Source organism: Anopheles bellator, chromosome 2, assembly GCF_943735745.2.
Source record: "Anopheles bellator chromosome 2, idAnoBellAS_SP24_06.2, whole genome shotgun sequence".
Taxonomy (NCBI): domain Eukaryota; kingdom Metazoa; phylum Arthropoda; class Insecta; order Diptera; family Culicidae; genus Anopheles; species Anopheles bellator.
Window position 1 is genome coordinate 77507277 of NC_071286.1, and position 16978 is coordinate 77524254.

The following is a 16978-nucleotide window of genomic DNA, read 5'->3' on the forward strand; positions in this document are numbered from 1 at the left end:
CGACCATCATATCCTTGCTGCGCTTTCCTTCTTCGAGTACAAAGTGTGGAGCCCGACCGTAGACAAAATGGCTTACATCGTCCAATAGGGGTCGGGCCGGCGACTGGGATATAAATAAGTTGCCGTTGCAATATTTAAAATTAAATATACTTTGCAATATTAATAAAACTATTCCGTACGCCGGTGACTGTACACCGACTTGTTTGGGGTCGCTTTGACCGTATGGTGCTCTTTTGAACTTCAGGGCCTCCTCCGGGTTCTCCGGAAGCCGGACTCTCGACCCGGCGTAGTTCACTTCGTGTAATATCCTTGAGAGTTGCTGACTCCCAACAAAACTAATATCGATAATGACGGAAGCCTTCTGCTACTGGCCTGCCCGGACCTGACCGAAGGCATCGGCTCGGCTGAGTGATCAGGATTACAATACGCTTCCAGAGACAATACTTTACTGATTGCAAGGACTTATGCTGGGGCTCCGAAATGGCCGCCTCCTGTCGCCCGATGGCTTAGAAGCCGCACCAGTAGCAACAGCAGCATAAAGATGATTGTTTGGTTGCACCCTGCGTTGGGTAGGACTCGGCAGGTGCATAAGAAGCCTGGGTCGGCCCTGGGCATTTCCGATGATCTCCATTTTCATTACGCGCCCCATGTGCCCTGGGGGTCGGGCATGAACGTGAACGATTTAATCTTTATCGACCATGCCGATCGGCCGTCGCTCGTCCACGCCGCGCAAACCTCTTCGGAGATCCTCTTCGGACTTCATCGGCCAAACGGAGGCAATAGTTTTTAATTTTATTAAAAATTTCTTCTACCAAACCCGAGGAGGAGCCCTCTCTAACGCGGGGTTGTGCGGGGAGAGTTAAGGGTCGGCCATCTAACCGGCAGGACTCTATAGTTCCAGCCTCTAGACTCCCTCGGACCAAGGAGCGCCTTGCTGTGCTGCTGGAGGAGTGAAAAGTTTCCACAGGATAATCAAGTAAGCGCACAATCCGGCGGCCGGCTCACAGGCAGGATGGCATGCACTAAAGAGTGGAACGGAAAGGATATTGAAAGAAGGATGATCCACCCGAGAGGCTGGACGATGGGCTGGAATGGATTTAGTTTTATTAAATTTAGCCTCCTTCGGTCCGTGCTTGAGCTCTGTGGCTCCGAGTGGCAGCGGCCAGTTCTGGCAGCGCAGCGCTCCGCTTCTAAGATCTAACTAGGCAGATTAGATATACCGGAAAGGAGCACCCAACGCTCTCTCTCTCACTCTCTCCGTTGGTGGGGTCTGCCTTGCCGATTATTGGAACCGCCGGACGCCGTCTTTCGGTGGTTGAAGAAATTATGAGCCTCCGCCCGTTGTCGAGAATATCGGGGGCCACAATGAATTGTAGTGCGGTCGTGTTGCTACGGAGCGGCTGAGAACGACTTTTTGGGGGACCCGAAAACCCAGAGGTCCTAACTCGGGGGGTGCTGTTCCCACTTTTGACCGGAAGGAACTCCGTAACAGTGTTTAATTAAATCATTCCCAATCAGAAGCTCGGGCTCTTCTCGTCTGGAGGCGGATCTTGTGGGATAGATCCCAGCAAACCCGCAAACAAATCCCGGAAAAGAGGAACGAATTTGTAAACCCCACCGCATCGCCACACCGGCGTTGACACCGGTTTTTGGCAAGCTTCAGAATCAATGGTCGCTCTGTCCACCGGCGTTTGACCTTCCGAATCCGCGCTACTCTCGAGCTAGTAAAGCGTCCATCACTTAACCCAAATTAACTGCCGTGTGCCGCTTATTTAAATCATAAAACACTCCCATCGCTGATAGCATTGTTGTTGATAGCCAGCGAAAAACCAGCAAAATATGTGTGCCACGACCCGACGGTGGTGCCCACCGCCCTCTGACCGAAAAGGCTTAAGACACAAACACAGAGGCACAGTGTATCGCGATTGGAAAATCAATTACTTGATTGTGTTCACGTGCCGTGCATGATTTTCCACCCCGGCTGAAGCCCTTCTTTATGCTTCGCGTTCGTTCGTTCATTCGTCCGCGTCCGTCTTCAAAGGATCCGCGTAAATCGATGCCGTCACCGGCGCCGGCCAATATCGTGTAATACCGCCTGGTACGGTGTAATGTAGCGTAACATTGCCACACCCGAACATAATCGCTCCGGCGACGACGACTGGGACCTGCAGACGGAAATGTCCTTTTCCGCGGTGCGGTACAGAGCCGGCCGGCCGGCCGGGTGAGGTCGTTGATTTGACTGGGGCTTTTAAGAAATTGACTAATGACGAAAGAAAGCCCCAGCTCTCGGGCACGACGAGGACGATTAACTACGTTCGGCTCCGCTGGGCTCTCGCCGCTGGGCGTTGGGGAAAATATTTTGTGGTATTTTTAGAGCGCCACTTCAGCAAGAGTTTTCCGTTTTATTTTTCTTGTGACTGGTGCGTGCCACAATTACATCTACTTGATAAATATTTGCGCCTCCGGAAAGGATCGATCGGGCGTAACGCAACTTGTTACCAAATTACCCTTCGATTCGATTCTAATCAGACTTCGATGCGTACGATGAGCGGCACTGTGTAATTACTTTCGGTGTGACACTGCCAATGCTTTCTCCTCGATTTTGCGCCATTGTGGCGCTCATGATTGGAAAAGTTTGGTCAATCTTTTTTGGCCCTCCCGAGGCTTACCGCAAGTGTACCCAACCGGACGGAATCCCATCTCGGGATGGACGTGCTTGTACCTAGCTCGTAAATTAATATCATTATTGCTAATTGAACTGCAAACAACTGGAACTGCACCTAACTAACTGCAACTTCAGGCCGGCAGGAGCATATCATTCGATTGACCAACGGCAGTTTTCGGTCCAAAGCTCACGCACCGCCACGCCAGATGTTCACTAGCAACTAAATCAATGTCCGTTCGCTAGAAGCCCTCCGGTCCGGGGTACGAAATCATTAGTCATAAAATGTGCACACTCGCTTTCCAGAGCCAGCGATTCGGGGCCAGCGCACTGCAACGCCGAACGGAGCCTTTCGGCGGTGCGAAATCAAAATTAACCTCTTGTTTTATGCACACATACTCGAGCACACGTTTTAAATCGGGTGCATCGAAACGGATCCTGTGGACGCCACGGTCGAAGGGAATGCTCGTTCTGCGAGCGGCCGACCGCGTCACGGATGTAAAGCGATGTGATCCTCTGTGACCAGTGTCGGCTATCGTCACAGCGGTGAAACGTTAACATTAGCGAATCCCACCGACACCGGGGGCAAAATGCTCGGTATCCTTTCGCGATAGTCCGGGCGTTGCATCCATCATCACGACGCCGCCAGGGGGACACACAAGGACGGAGCACAATAAATTTTAAAATAAAACAACAACGGACGGCACACAGCAGCGCCGTGTATGTGCACCATCGCTCCGAGCGCATCGTGCGGCGATGATTGATGATTTAAAATGCACCACCATGGCGCTCTCTAGTAATGCGCCCGGCCATATGTGCCTTTCATTGTGATGCTGTGCCCCCGGATGGGAAGGTTCACGTAGGGAGGTCCTTTGTCCCCGACTTGGCACCCCGGTACGAATTAGAGCCCACGAATAGTTAAAATAAGCAACGATTTAGGCAAAGGCATCATCTTTTAGTAGCGCGATGCGAAGGTATGCAATCCTTTATGCACCGAAGCCGCTTTTTTAATTGCTTGTGCCCCCCGCTCCGGCATTGTGGCAATTGTTACTAACCTGCGAAGCTGCGCAGGTGCTTTGTTGTGGCCATTAATGATTGCTTTCCGTTCGCACAATTACTGGCCCACGCCATAATCGCAAGTCCGCCCGCCGCTGCCGCCGCTGCTGCTGGCTGAATAAACGAACGGTGAGCCAGATACACATCCTTCTTCCCAGTAGAGTCGCTTTTTCGACCAAAGTGCATTTTCCACGGCCAGCCAGAAGGCTGCATGCGTGTCTGTGTCGACTGATGAAATTTATTCATATTCATCTAATCCTGTCTGTGGAAGATGAACGATGATTGGAGCGAGAGCCAGTGCACCGTCATGAGGGCTCGCCGACGTCAAGCATGTGTTTCGGGGCAAATGAAGGCGAATTCTCGTCCTTCTCGCTCTCGGGTATCCGGTGGCCTGCGCCCGCGTTACGATAACCAACGGCATGGGGTTGGGAAAATATGGGGAAGTTTTCTAATTAATTTATGCAGAATCATACACACCGGGGGGGCCACCTAGGCATCGGTGGCCCGAGTTTTGCCAAGTTTTCGAAGGCAAACGATGCCCAGCAGCAGCAGCTTCCCGGGTGCACAGAACGTCGCTAACTCGTCCCGATGGTGTCTGTCGTCGTCGTCGTCGCCGTCGTCGCGGTCACAGCGCCTCATCATCATCGTCGGCGCGTTGTCTGGCGCACAGCGCTTGCGGATGATTGCAGTGCGTGGTTAATTTCCGGACTAACCAAACGAACTAAATTCCCGGGCCCCGGAGGTCGCATCGTAGCGTCGTCCGCTGTGCAGCGAGCATAAATCATCAACAACACTATTTTGAAGCATCGAAGAAGCGGGCCAAGGGCGCATATGCCTGGCAGAGAGCGGCCAGCATCTGGTCACCAGAAATCACCAGCTGCATATAAGCATGGAGCGTGTCATCGGCCCATGATAGGCCGGCATTATCCCGGCCCGTGTCCGTGTCGGCCGCGGTACCCCTTGAGCATTTAATCAGCTTGTATGATTTCGATCATTGTCGTCGATACACTATATCGTCGATGGCGGTCGCTCAGTCCGTGAATCTCGGGCGCTTTGGCGCCATAATGAGGGGCGCGTGCTGATGACGAAACTCTAGCTAATTTGATTGTCTTCGGTCAAAAAAATCGCCAGATACGATTTATTGAACTTTTACTGCTGAACCGCGAGCCTTTTCGGATCGCGGGTTTAGGTTTAAGTTTAGAGCACAGAAAATACGATAAATACGATATTCCCCTTGGGAACTGGCACCCGGTTGTTAGAGGGTTAAGAAAGTGATTTTCTTCCAAACACTTTCCTTGTGTGGATCACCAAAAAACGCTTTTCTCATTCCTCGAAGCCGGTTACCGGAGCGTGTCCTTCTTATGCTATGTGAAGGGCAGAATTATTGTCCCGTTTTTTTCTTCTTCTGTCCGTCACCGAAAAATTGCCCTCCATTCAGCCGTCATTACTTCGGTGCTTTATTTTTGATGTACCGCTTTCTGTTTCTTTCTCTCTCTCGCTCTCTCTCTCTCGCTAAACGTGGAGGTTAATAATTAAACGAGATTCGAACGAAACCTTTCCTGTCGGCCGGGGAAAACCCAAACTTTCTCATTACCAAGTCCCGGGACGCAGCTAATGGCATCGCTTTCGGATCGCCCTTTTCAAACAAGAACCGCGCAAGAATCAATTGTCCGGAGCCCGGGACTTTCCGGAGTGTTTATGTAATTTTAAGAAAATGCCTTCACCCTTTTCCCGTGAAGCGCGGGACCCCATCCGTCGGCGGTACTTACACCCATTATGCGCGGAGCTATTTTTGGAACGAGTTGGTACGACAATTCGCAAAAAAAAGAGATTATTTTTGAAGCAATTCATCGATTCCCGCTTTCCCCGGATGGCCGCAAAAAAGGGAAATTCAATTACGGGCGGCCCAATTAATCGTTTCCACGGGCGTCGCGTCGCGCTGTATTCTGGTTTTGCCCCTTTCTTCCTTTCTTTTTGTTTGAAGACAGACACCCCAAAGGACACCGTCCGCGATTTCAAGAAGCTCCATTTTAATAATGCATACGCCCCTCCTGCCACCGTGGAGCGGAGTTTTCCGGGAAAGGACTTGTCCGACAAATGCGGGCTGATAATTATGATGCCAAAAGCGCACGCCATCGGAGCAAAATCAGAGGTCGCAAGTGAGAGGCTCCTTTCATGCCCCCGAGCACACACTCGCGCGCCCTGCGCTCGTGTCTGCCACCCGTTTGGGGGCTTCCGATTGTTTTGTTTTTCTGTCCCCGTTACTTTTCTTCTACAAAACCAATTATGGCTCCCTCATGAGGACGACGACGACGGAGTTTCGATATGGTAGTCTCTGGAGAGAAAAAAACGTAAAATAAAATAAAGAAAATCAACGCATCAAAATCATCACTCGACGGAGACAAACTGCTTCGCTGACAACACACCGACCGGATTGCGTACGGCTTTGCTGTGCTGTCGAAATTGACACAAATCACGAATGGTTCCTCGCCCACGGTGGCCGTCCTGGTGGCCGTTTCTTCGACGGAACAGTCGTTACGGGCAAGGTTTGACTTTCTATTCTGTGTGTGCCGACTCTGGGGCTTCCTGTGGTGGGCCAAGAAAACCAAAAACAAATGAACGTAACATTACTCCAAACTCCTCCTCCTTTGCCGGTCCGGTCCGACATGGAGCTCTAGTGACTAATTGATAACCTGAAAAATCAACAGTCTCCCGAAGGGGCCCAATTTTTGCCCATTTCTGTTGTGGCCCAACTCCGGCCCAGGATGTTGTGTCTTGTTGAAAGTGTGCTCACTATCGAAAAATAGTTGCTTTCGAGTTTCTCCTTAGCGCTTTTTTTGGCCCTTCGCGGTCCTGTCTCTGTCCATTTGTAGTAAAAGCCATTTGCTCTGGTTCCGCCAAAGTGCCCTAGACACACGCGGGGCCGGTTTCATTTATTCATTTTCCACCCCAAAAAGAAAAGCCAAGAAACGAATCCTAGAGAGAAAAAACTCCAAGCAAAACTCATTCCGAACATGGTCGGCAAGTGGAAAGAAGTAGTGCATTATTACCCCTAGCCGGCCATTACAGGCGCGCGCTCGGCAAGAAACACGGTTTTCCGCCCGAAACTCGTGACGACGGGCGACGTGACGTTAAGGAATCTGATGGCTCTCGCTCCGCTGCAAACGGAGACGGAACATGCAATATGTCTTCGCGCGGGCCGGCATTAGAGCGACGTGGCAACATGGAGCAAACATTTTCAATTACGAAAATTATAACCACCCTTCTAGGCGCACACGGCGCTGCCCGGCCCTGTCCGGCCCAACAGGAAAACGGGGGAAAGCAGGAACAAAAAAAAAGAAACTCGCGGACGCGAATTTAATCCAAAGCAAGCAAGGCACACAGTAGTACCTACCGCTCGGAGGAAACAGATCAACGAACACGCCTTTCCAGAGGCTGTCGGTGAAACTATTCCGTAAAATAAAAGCTGTGCCAACACTTGTAACGGGCAGACACAGACACAGCGAGTACAAATGTGTGCGCTTGGTCGAATTCTTCGCGACGTTAATCGTGAAAGACATTAGTGTGTTGGGGCCGGCAAAACTTTGGTCTTCGAATCCACAGTGCTGCAGACGAGCACAGAAAGTTAACCCGAATGCGGACACGCGGACATTATCGGCCCAGCACGGGCCTGTGTCCTGAAAATAATTTTGAACATTTTTCCACTTTTTGCCGATTGAATTTATCAGCTCCCCACCGTTCGAGTGTGGCGTGCCATAGTCTTGTAAGAATGTCCTGCATTAATCCTTAAAATAGCGTCGCATACGTACGTTACGTACTTCAAACTAAAGGAGAGCCACCCAACGTCACGTTTCGAGGATCGCAAACACGGAACACCATCGTCGTCGTCGTACTTAGTTCCCAGTGCCGGCTGAAACTGTGGAAGGAATTAAAATTTATTACCAGCAAAGCGAAGGCCCTCCCCTCATCCCCCCCAGTCCGTTGTTTAACGGACGAGGATCCTGTTTGGCGCTGGGATTAATGGTCACAGTGCCAGAAAGCTGTGCGCCACACAGCGCATTGCGAACCAGAGCCCTCTCTCCCTTCCGGACGCCCGCACCCGCAGCGGCAGACGGATTCAAATAGACAAACAAAAAACCGGTGGACCAAAAACCGGAACCGCCTATCGAAAGTAATTTCCTTGGCACCGAACACGGACGAGAGTTTGCTCGACCAAAAACTATCCCCGCGCTGCCATTTAAAAACCCCTTCAAACATGACGCGCCGGGCCGCGCGCGCGTCACCCCGGGAAAAGGGTTCGCAAAAGGCTGCGCACGAACATTCTTAATGTCGAAATGATGATAATTATAATCCTTAGAATGGAATATTTTAATGATAGTTAAGGCATAATTATCCATTGAATGTGATTATAAAAGCCCACTTCTAGGGCCGTCCCCCGTCTACCCTCATTAACCGGACCCGGGACCGTTATGTCACACTCGGGCCGGGCGGAAGAGGCTGTAGCTTCCTCGGCGGCCCCGGTCGATTGCGTCGCCAAGAAGAGACACACAACGCCATTCACGTTAATGGCTCTCGGGGTTCTCGAGAACCCTTCCGTTTGGTGATCGTCCAAAAGTGTCTCTGTGTCGCGTGTGGGACGCAATGGCAAGGCCAGCCGTTTGGCAAGCCGCCGGGCGTCGGGATCTCGTCCTTCTTCCGTCGCACATGCCCCGTGAAGGGGTTGCCCCGAGGAGCTTTTCCGTGGGCCCATAATGGGATGGATGGATGGATTTTGTTTTGTGGCCCCGATTTTCCGTCGTCAATTTTTAGCTGCCTACCTTCCCGGTACGGGTTGCTGGGTGGGCGATGGGTGGTGGACACCTACAGCAGCAGACACACTGCTTGGCCTCAATGATGCGACTTTTGGGGCACTAATCGGCACACACTATCGGGTTGCGCTCCCATTTCTAAGCCACACACGCCGGTCCCTGTTCGGCCGCCTCAAAGGACGAACACAAAAACGGACAATCCCGTTTGACTTTTCCGACCTGGCGGGTCCCGGGTTGTGGGCGCCCCACGAAAAACCTGCTGAGCTTAGGGTTCTGAACAATTTCACCCCTTTTAAAAATTCAATCAATCGCTTTCGTTAAATCCAATTCCCGCATAACCGAGATTCCCCGGCGGCGGAACTCATAAACCGTGTAATTTTAGGCCCCCTACGGCCGCCCCCTCCCGTGCCTGTGTGTGATCCGGGAGGGGGGGAGGGGGTCGGAAAAGGGAGGGAAAATAATTTCCGTCATTTAGCGAAACAAACCCGACTGCGAGAGGATGCCGCCGTTTTGCTGGTTTCTATTTTTGTTTAGGCTTTCACGGGAGAGGGGTCCCCCCGCAATGGGGGGAGAGCTACCCACCATTAAGAGCGATACAATTACAATAACCAATCGGCTAATAATCATACCCCGGGTCCCCGACTAAAATCGAGCTCATTCCAACTTCAGCAGCAGCAGCGGCAGCGGTCGTCCCCGCCGTTATGCGGCCCCGGAACTAGCTCCGGAACGGGCAAAATTTTTAATCGATTTTCTAATTAAATGGTTTCTCTAGGCCTAGCCGCGCTCGTTCTGTAGACCTTTTTTTGGGCCTCAGTTTGTCTGGCTCTCTTTTTCCGGCTCACGCTCGATAGCGCCTGTCTCTGCGGCCGGCTCGGTCCCCCCTGCCGAGCCGGCTGATTGCAAATGAATAAATCCAACCGAGCACATTACGTAGCTCTGTGACACATTTCTACCGCAGCCGGATCCATTGGGTCACCTCCAACCAGGGGCGACCCCTAGCTAGGGCTGAGTGAGTGACGGAGAAACATAAAAAACGGACTTACCGAGAGCAGCGCAGCTCTAGATTTATGATGTTTTGCAACATATTTTTATGCCCTTTATCGATCCGGTTTGTTATCGACGCAAAATAAACGACGGGCGGGTATAAAAGTGTCTTCAAATCGAAAGTTGAGTAATTAGTTGCCAGGGCCTCGGCCCCACGGCCCCAACGAAGCGTAATTTCAGTTCCCTCTGAGCCACCATGCGGCTCCATCAAAACATAAAATATTATAAAATCAATTTGGGGCTGTCAGCGCAGGGCCGCAGCGCTAAATTCCGATACTGAAGCTAACGGAGCTAAATTTGTATACCAATTTTCTATCATTCAATTACTAGCCATCAGCCGAGCGTGAGTGCATTTTATTCATGATCGGATGATCGGAAATTGTTGCTAGGAAGCTACTAAATTTCGCCAATGCAAATGACAGTTACAAGCTCAAAGTGTAATTTTAAAAACAATATGCCATTCGCTGGAAGAGGAATATCGTGTCCCGTTGTAAGTGGAATTGAATTATATCGAATCGATGACCGAGTGTGTTTGTACTGTACATAGTGTATTAGCGTTGACATTCGAATAGAAACTAGTGATTGGTGAAACCTTAATATTTGAAAAAAGCATTTTTTGTTTTTCTTCCGTTTGACGTGAGATTGCCTAAAAACCAAACAACTAGAGCTAGAGCAAAAGATTTACCTTGGAATGTAGTTTAGTTGTACTGCAATTCATTCGCGTGAAAGCAGTAGAAGCAGTTGCTGCCGGATGGCAGCTGTGGTTCGAAATCTATCCATTCAACACTTTTCACATTCGTTTCGAACCATATATCCTTAACGTGTGATATTCTGTTTTCATTTATAAAACAGTTCACAGCTAATGCCCAATAGTGGTGGCTGTACCCGATGATTTCGTTTTAAATTTATGTAGCATATTCTAAACATCAACTCAGGAATAAACAAAAACGGAACAAATGATTGTCGTGTTGAAACACTCACTTCTTCTCTTTTCTCAATATAACGTACAGCGATAGACGACCAAAGCGTATATTAATATCGTTCGTCAGTGTTTAATAATGATTTCTGATTGTTCAGCATAATAATTATTAATATTTACTTAACTTAAACATTCCTTTAGTTTTGTTTGACAGTATATTTGCTTACGTTTTCTTTGGTTTTCCTACTGACATCGTTTTTACTAGTTCATCCTTTGGTTCGGGAATCATTTTTTTATAATTTTGTTTTTCGTTCTCCTACCAATCACTTCATTTTGTTACAGTTTCGTTGTTTGTGTGAGGTATAGTTTTGCTTTTTATTTGTAGCCTCTGGTTCTATTTCACTTTGTCTCTCTTTCTCTTACTGTCGATGTGTAAAAATGTTCATATCAACCCCCTCGATTGAATCTCCGTTGGTTCGCATAGTAAAACGAAGGTCCAAAATTATAACACACTACTGCACATTTCTATCAAATTCACAATGCCCTAACACACACTCCACACCTCTCTTTTACCCTACCAAATACAACTCTTTCGCATCCTCGCGTTTAACTGCACCAAAAATAATCTTCTCGAGCAATTTGCATCCTCATGTGCTGCACCTCGACTTTTACATCATCCACCTATCTGTTGACAAACCTTATTATTTGCTTTCCGTTTTTTAACTTTTATACTATTGTTTGGAATCAATCCACTGCCAGCAGTTTACGAAGACACATTCGCTTGTGCTTCGTGAAGGCTTTTTCTACCTCCCGTTTGATTCCATAAAATTTGGAGCTTTCGATTTGGGACCACCTAACGCACACGACGCCACACATACACACCATCACAACCTAACTCTAGTTATTCAGTGTCCACATGCACTCCTGCAGGCAGGGAAGGCCCCGATTCGGCCCCGATTCAATCGAAACCTAGTTTAAGACCACCAAAACGCAAAACCTTCAAATCAAATATCGTAAACAGCTTAAGAAACAAAAAATACTAAGCGAGTTCCAAAGTAATGCTGAAATATAAAAAAACAAGGATTAAACAAGGATTCGAAAATATAGAAACAATTGAAGAGTTTGTTTTATTGCACATTGAAGAACAATGGATATTCGCAAAAAGGTTCCTTAACGAAGCGACACGAACAAGAAGCACTGTGTTGTGTAGCTCCCTAGCTCCCATCCCTACCAGGCGATTTCTAGGTTTCTTATGTCCTTATGTCTGCTAACTATGTTCAGTTTCCATTTGATTGTCCTCATTCTTTATTCACTTACAACCCCAGCATCATCGTCACCAACTTTTCGGAATCGTTTGGTTTTTCGGTTGCTACTTTCATTTTTAACTTCAGTTCTGGTTGCAATGGATGTGTAAGTGGGTCTTTTGCATTGCCCCTCGATGGCGCAGCGATCCTTCCAACACACTCACAACGCTCCCTTCCCGATCCCGATTGGCATTTAACTGATCAAACCAACAACCAAATTGGCTCATCCAGCGTGTAACATACGACAGAGGGCTCGACACTGAACTGAACAATTATCGGCAATCAAACCAAAACAAATCTGGTAAATTACAGAGGTGTACTGCGGAATCGGTTACAGGCGCCACCCGCTAATTGGACTGTCAAAATTCTGCTCAAACGAACGGTTTTCAGAACCTCAGACGTGTGGCCTTCATAATTTCCTCATTCAAAATCAACAACATGTACGCAAAAGGCATACATCATCAGAGAGGCAACATTGAAATCATTTCATCATTGGTTCGTCTGTGTGCGTATGTGTGTGTGTTTTTTTTCTTTTTCGTTTCCCTGGATCAATCCCTGGTTTCTTCGGGCAACCAGGATTTAGTTAACCTCCCGTTTTGTTCCACCCGATGAGCGGTGATCTCTTTTAGTTTAGTCTGTAACGTCGAACATGATCATTTCGGTTACTCGTTTCAATGTCCGTTTCGTTTGTTTCTGTTCCTTCAACCATGCGTGTACCCTTTTATGTGTGTGTTTGTGTCTGGTTTCATTCTCAGTTCTTATAGTTTTCTGTTCTTTACTTTCGTTATGTTCCACTCAGTACATCCTTATCATTTAGTAAGCTAGTAAGGAACGTTTAAACAAATAAATATTAATAATGTTCATCGCAAGGGAACAAGTTATACGATGGAAGTATGCATCAAAAAAGTAAACCATATTCCAATACTATTATGTTCGTTGCGAGAAGCTTACGAAAGCCCAAACCCACCACAGGTCGACCATGATCGCTAACGTTAAAGCAATACCAATGCAAAAATTGCAAAAACCCAAAACTGTCTGTGTACACTGAAATGTAATTACAAAGATGTGACTCCAAAATGTACCGAAATCGGGCGTAGCGTAAGAAATTGGTCAGAAAAAGTGTACCGACAGTGGTGGGCGACTCCTAGCTTATAGCAGCGCGCGCGATCACGTGCAAGATCAGGTCGAACGAAGCGAATGAGCACGGGCAAGGGGAGACCCGGGCGATCAGAAATCATCATTGTAACACTGTGAGCGCACATTGCCATACAAAAAAAAAACAAACATACGAACTAAACTCCTCCAATACGATGCTAATCACAAACGATTGCAGATGCGCGCCAACATTGCGACGCGTTGATCAAGGAGGAGATCGACGACGCGCAGCGAAGCGACCTGTCCCCGTTGCGCACGTCTCCCGACAGGCGCAGTCGGGACCACGAGCGTGCCCCGAACGATCTCGACTACGGCAGATCGGGCCGCCAGCAGCAGCAGCAACATCTACACCATCGCCGTTTGGCGAAGCGATTCAAACGCCACCATTTCGATCATTCGCAGCACGCAGCTGCTGCGGCGGAAGCTGCTGCCCAGCGATCGGGCGGGGTGGCATTCCACGACGAGTCGGGTGACGATCATCGTGATCGTGAGGCTGAGCGACGTGGCGCCGGGTTGTCGGCGCTCGACGACGCCCGGGAGGCTCTCGCCTTGCGGCGGCCAATTACAAACCACACCGAAGTGCCAGCTCGGCGGAAGCCGACGTTCAGCGACAGTAGCAAGCTTGGGGGAAGCAACCACCACCACCACCACCACCGGTACGACGAGGACGATCCCGAGGACGAAGACGGACGTCGTGGTCGAGGGGAACGGCGTGTTCCGGCACACGCCGCCGCCGGCACACACCGCCATGGCGGCCACGGAGAGGAGGAAGAGGACGATGACAATATGCGTGACGAGGAGGACGACGACGGGGAAGACGGGGCGGGTAGCGAGGAGAACGAGGTAGATCTGAAGGTGGACGGCCGGTTGTCGGCCATCGCCACCACGCTGGACAGTGAGTACCACAAGCGGATGGCGGCGGCCGGCGTGCTGGCGGCGGCGGCTGCGGCCAGCGCCGTCAGCAGCATGAACGGAGCGGCCGCCCTTGGCGACGCTGGCAGTGAGCAGGCGGCGGCCGACTTCTTCGCCGCCCACCACAAGGCCGGCACGCACGAGCTGGCCTTCAAGCAGCACTTCCTCAACGAGAAGGTGCGCCTGCAGGCCCTGCTCCAGCGGCAGGCCCAGCAGCACCAGCATCACCACCACCAGAAGCTGGCCGGGTTTCTCCTCTCGACGGCCAGCACCCCTCCGACGCCCACTCTGACGCCCACCAGCGTGTTGAATCTCGGTCAGGCGAGCGGCTCTGATCAGCGTGGCGGCTCGCAATCGCCGGCGGCCAGCGGCTGTCGGCCATCGGCGGCTACGGCGGCCGCTAGTGGGGTCGGTAATGCATCGACCGGCGGCTATGACTCGGGTGCTGGTGGAAACAGCAACGGTAGCGGCAATAGTAAGCAGCAACCGAGCGCCTCATCCGTGGCGGCCGTTGCAGCTGCAGCCGCCGCCGCCGATCGCCTTTTTGCCGCCGCTTATAGCAGTGGCGGCGGAGGTGGTGGTGGTGGCGGAAGCGGTAGTGGCACTGCTGCGCCGCCATCTGTGCCGGGCAGTAGCAGCAGCAGCAACACCGGTAGTGGTACCAAAGGCAGTGGTAGCTCCAGCACGAGCGGCAATGGCACCGGAAGTGGCCAGGGCACGGGCCAGGTGTATCTGCTGCCCTGTCCCCTGTGCGAGGTCCCACTAGAGCCGCGCGTTTTCCGACAACACCTGGACCGCCACTACCCTCGGGACAGTCCCGTGTGTCCAGTGATCCAATGTGGAAGGCGCTTCGCGCATCCGAACTCGGTGCGCAATCACATGCGCCTGAAACACACGAATCAGTGGGCCCAGATGAAGGCGATGCGCTCCTCCGGTGGCCCCTTCACAGGCATTCCGTGAGAGCAGCAGCAGCAGCAGACCCCAGGCAAATCGGAAGTGGCCAGCTCCGACCACCAGCACTGATTCTTGGGACGCGAAGCAAATCGAACACATACCGCGGCATGCTGGAGAGGTGGAAAAAAGAAACACATTTTTACTAGAGTATTACGAGAGAGTGGCGCGCGAGCTACACGCGCGCCTCTGTGTGTCCTAAACTGACTAAAGTTCCTAAAAACGAAAAAAACGAAAACTAGCAACAGTAGCGAGGCGGGCCAAACTCGTTGCATGGCAAGTACACAGATAGCTTAGAGCGATAAGGACGATGTGGAGCTGGAACTTTCAGTATTCCGAAAAAGTGAATGAAAAATGTAAAATAGATTTAGCGCGAAATTGGCCACTAGAGAGAGAGCAACAAAGTACGATAGGGAACTAACGATGGAAGAACGGACTATCTGGCCGCGTTGCCGAGAAAGCTGGAAACCAAATGGCAACCACAAAACGACACAAGTTGCTCGCTGACACACTAAACAGTCGAACTGTTTCCGTCGCCGTCGGCCAAGAAGCCACAAGAAAAACGTAGCTTTTCTTTCCTTTCTAGTCCTGCGTTCGTCAACAACGTCACCGAAGAGTTCCCAGCATTTCGCTTTTCTTCATCGGATCAGTATTATCATTAGAACAAATCGACGCGCATGGAATCCTATCTTGCCGAGAGGCGCTTTTACGGTTGTACCGCAGGGCAAGCCCGTAGTTTAAAAATTTGAACTCTAATACTTTATTTATTTTACATTGATGATGGGCAGAGTGGAGACGGTAGTAGTCTCCGAACTATGGCGCAGACAAGACATGGTAGCATCTAGCGCATATAGGGAACGGTAGCACTGAGTTCGCTGATTTGATGATAAGTTCAAAGAGTACACGAAAGCAAACACAGAACTGGCACTAGTGCGCTAGCCAACGCAAAACAGCATAAGCCAACAACAGCGGAAAAACAAACGGCCGAACCTGATCTAATCGGGGAAACCTGATCTAATCGATCTAATTGATTTTCTATTTTTAGACAACCAAAATAAGCAAAGCAGAAGAAAAATCGGAAAAGGTTCCTACTAAGCTATTATAACATTAGGTGAGAAGAAAATTAATGGGAAATAAAAACTGTTAAAAGTGGCCACCAACCAAACCGAACGCAAATTGCAAAACAAATAAAGACACATAACGTTGATACAGTCTCAGAAACCAAACGAAATAGAGATAAATAGGATGATGTGGTCAAACACCGATCAGCAGCTACACTGTAGTATATTTATAACCTACGCTAAGATTTCTGAAAAAAGTCGCGTAAACGACAAAAGCTGGCGCACGGCTCGTAGGCCGAGACCGGGGCCGGTACAGTATCGGTAAACCATTAGAAAGTGGGTTTTTCACTGCAGAGAAAGCATATAGTAGTGTCTCTTCAAGAAAGTCAAACGGAAGGCCTTATAGGGTTAGTCGGATAGGTTACTCAGCGCCTGCGCATTGCTCTAGACCCGTGCGGTCGAACGAACACTAACTACACTAACGATGCCGATAGTGTAACAGACGTTAGCTGCGCTTTCTTTGGAACCGAAAACAAAGGCACGTGAAACGGCTACTCCTTGGACACGGTTCTCCCAGCGCAGTTAATATGGCGTAAGCAGTTTCCTTTTTTGTTTTGCACCGTCACGGAGGTTGATAGTTCCATTAACGCGGTCATTTTGTTCGCAAGCCCGCGAAACATGTCCCCGCATTTGGCCACACAAAACACAGAACGATAGGTAGTCCTCGCCCATTTCTCGGTGCTCGGTAGAGGCCGGAACAGGGTGCGATGGGGGCGAGATATAGGCGACTCGCCCAAAAGTCGATTCGCCCCCCCGCCTCGGTTCGGCCCGTCGGATAAAGCCACGAGGCCGCCACACCTAGCGCCATTTTTCATCAAAAGCCGACCGAAAAGTAAAGTCAAACAGTAATCATCATCACACCACGCCGCCGCCGCCGCACGGGCGTGGGTGGTGATGGTGGTCAACCTTTTCCTCCCTTGTTGGGCGAGACGTCGGGAAAAAAAAATCTAATTACGATGATCCAATGTGTCCCCAATTAATGGGTACGGGCGAGAACCGCGGCGGATAACGAGCTATCGGGAGCGACCCCTGGTGGCCGTCGCCAC

General features: G+C 50.2%; 1 protein-coding gene across 1 annotated transcript in view; it reads left to right on the forward strand.

Annotated features, from left to right (window-relative positions):
* Positions 1 to 14820, forward strand: part of LOC131212544 (uncharacterized) — a 55095-nt gene extending 40275 nt beyond the window's left edge. The window contains exons 6-7 of the mRNA XM_058206446.1: positions 13127 to 14452; positions 14528 to 14820. Of these exons, the coding sequence (XP_058062429.1) occupies positions 13127 to 14452; positions 14528 to 14820 (1619 nt within the window). The remainder of the gene's footprint in view (positions 1 to 13126; positions 14453 to 14527) is intronic.
* Positions 14821 to 16978: the final 2158 nt, after the last annotated feature.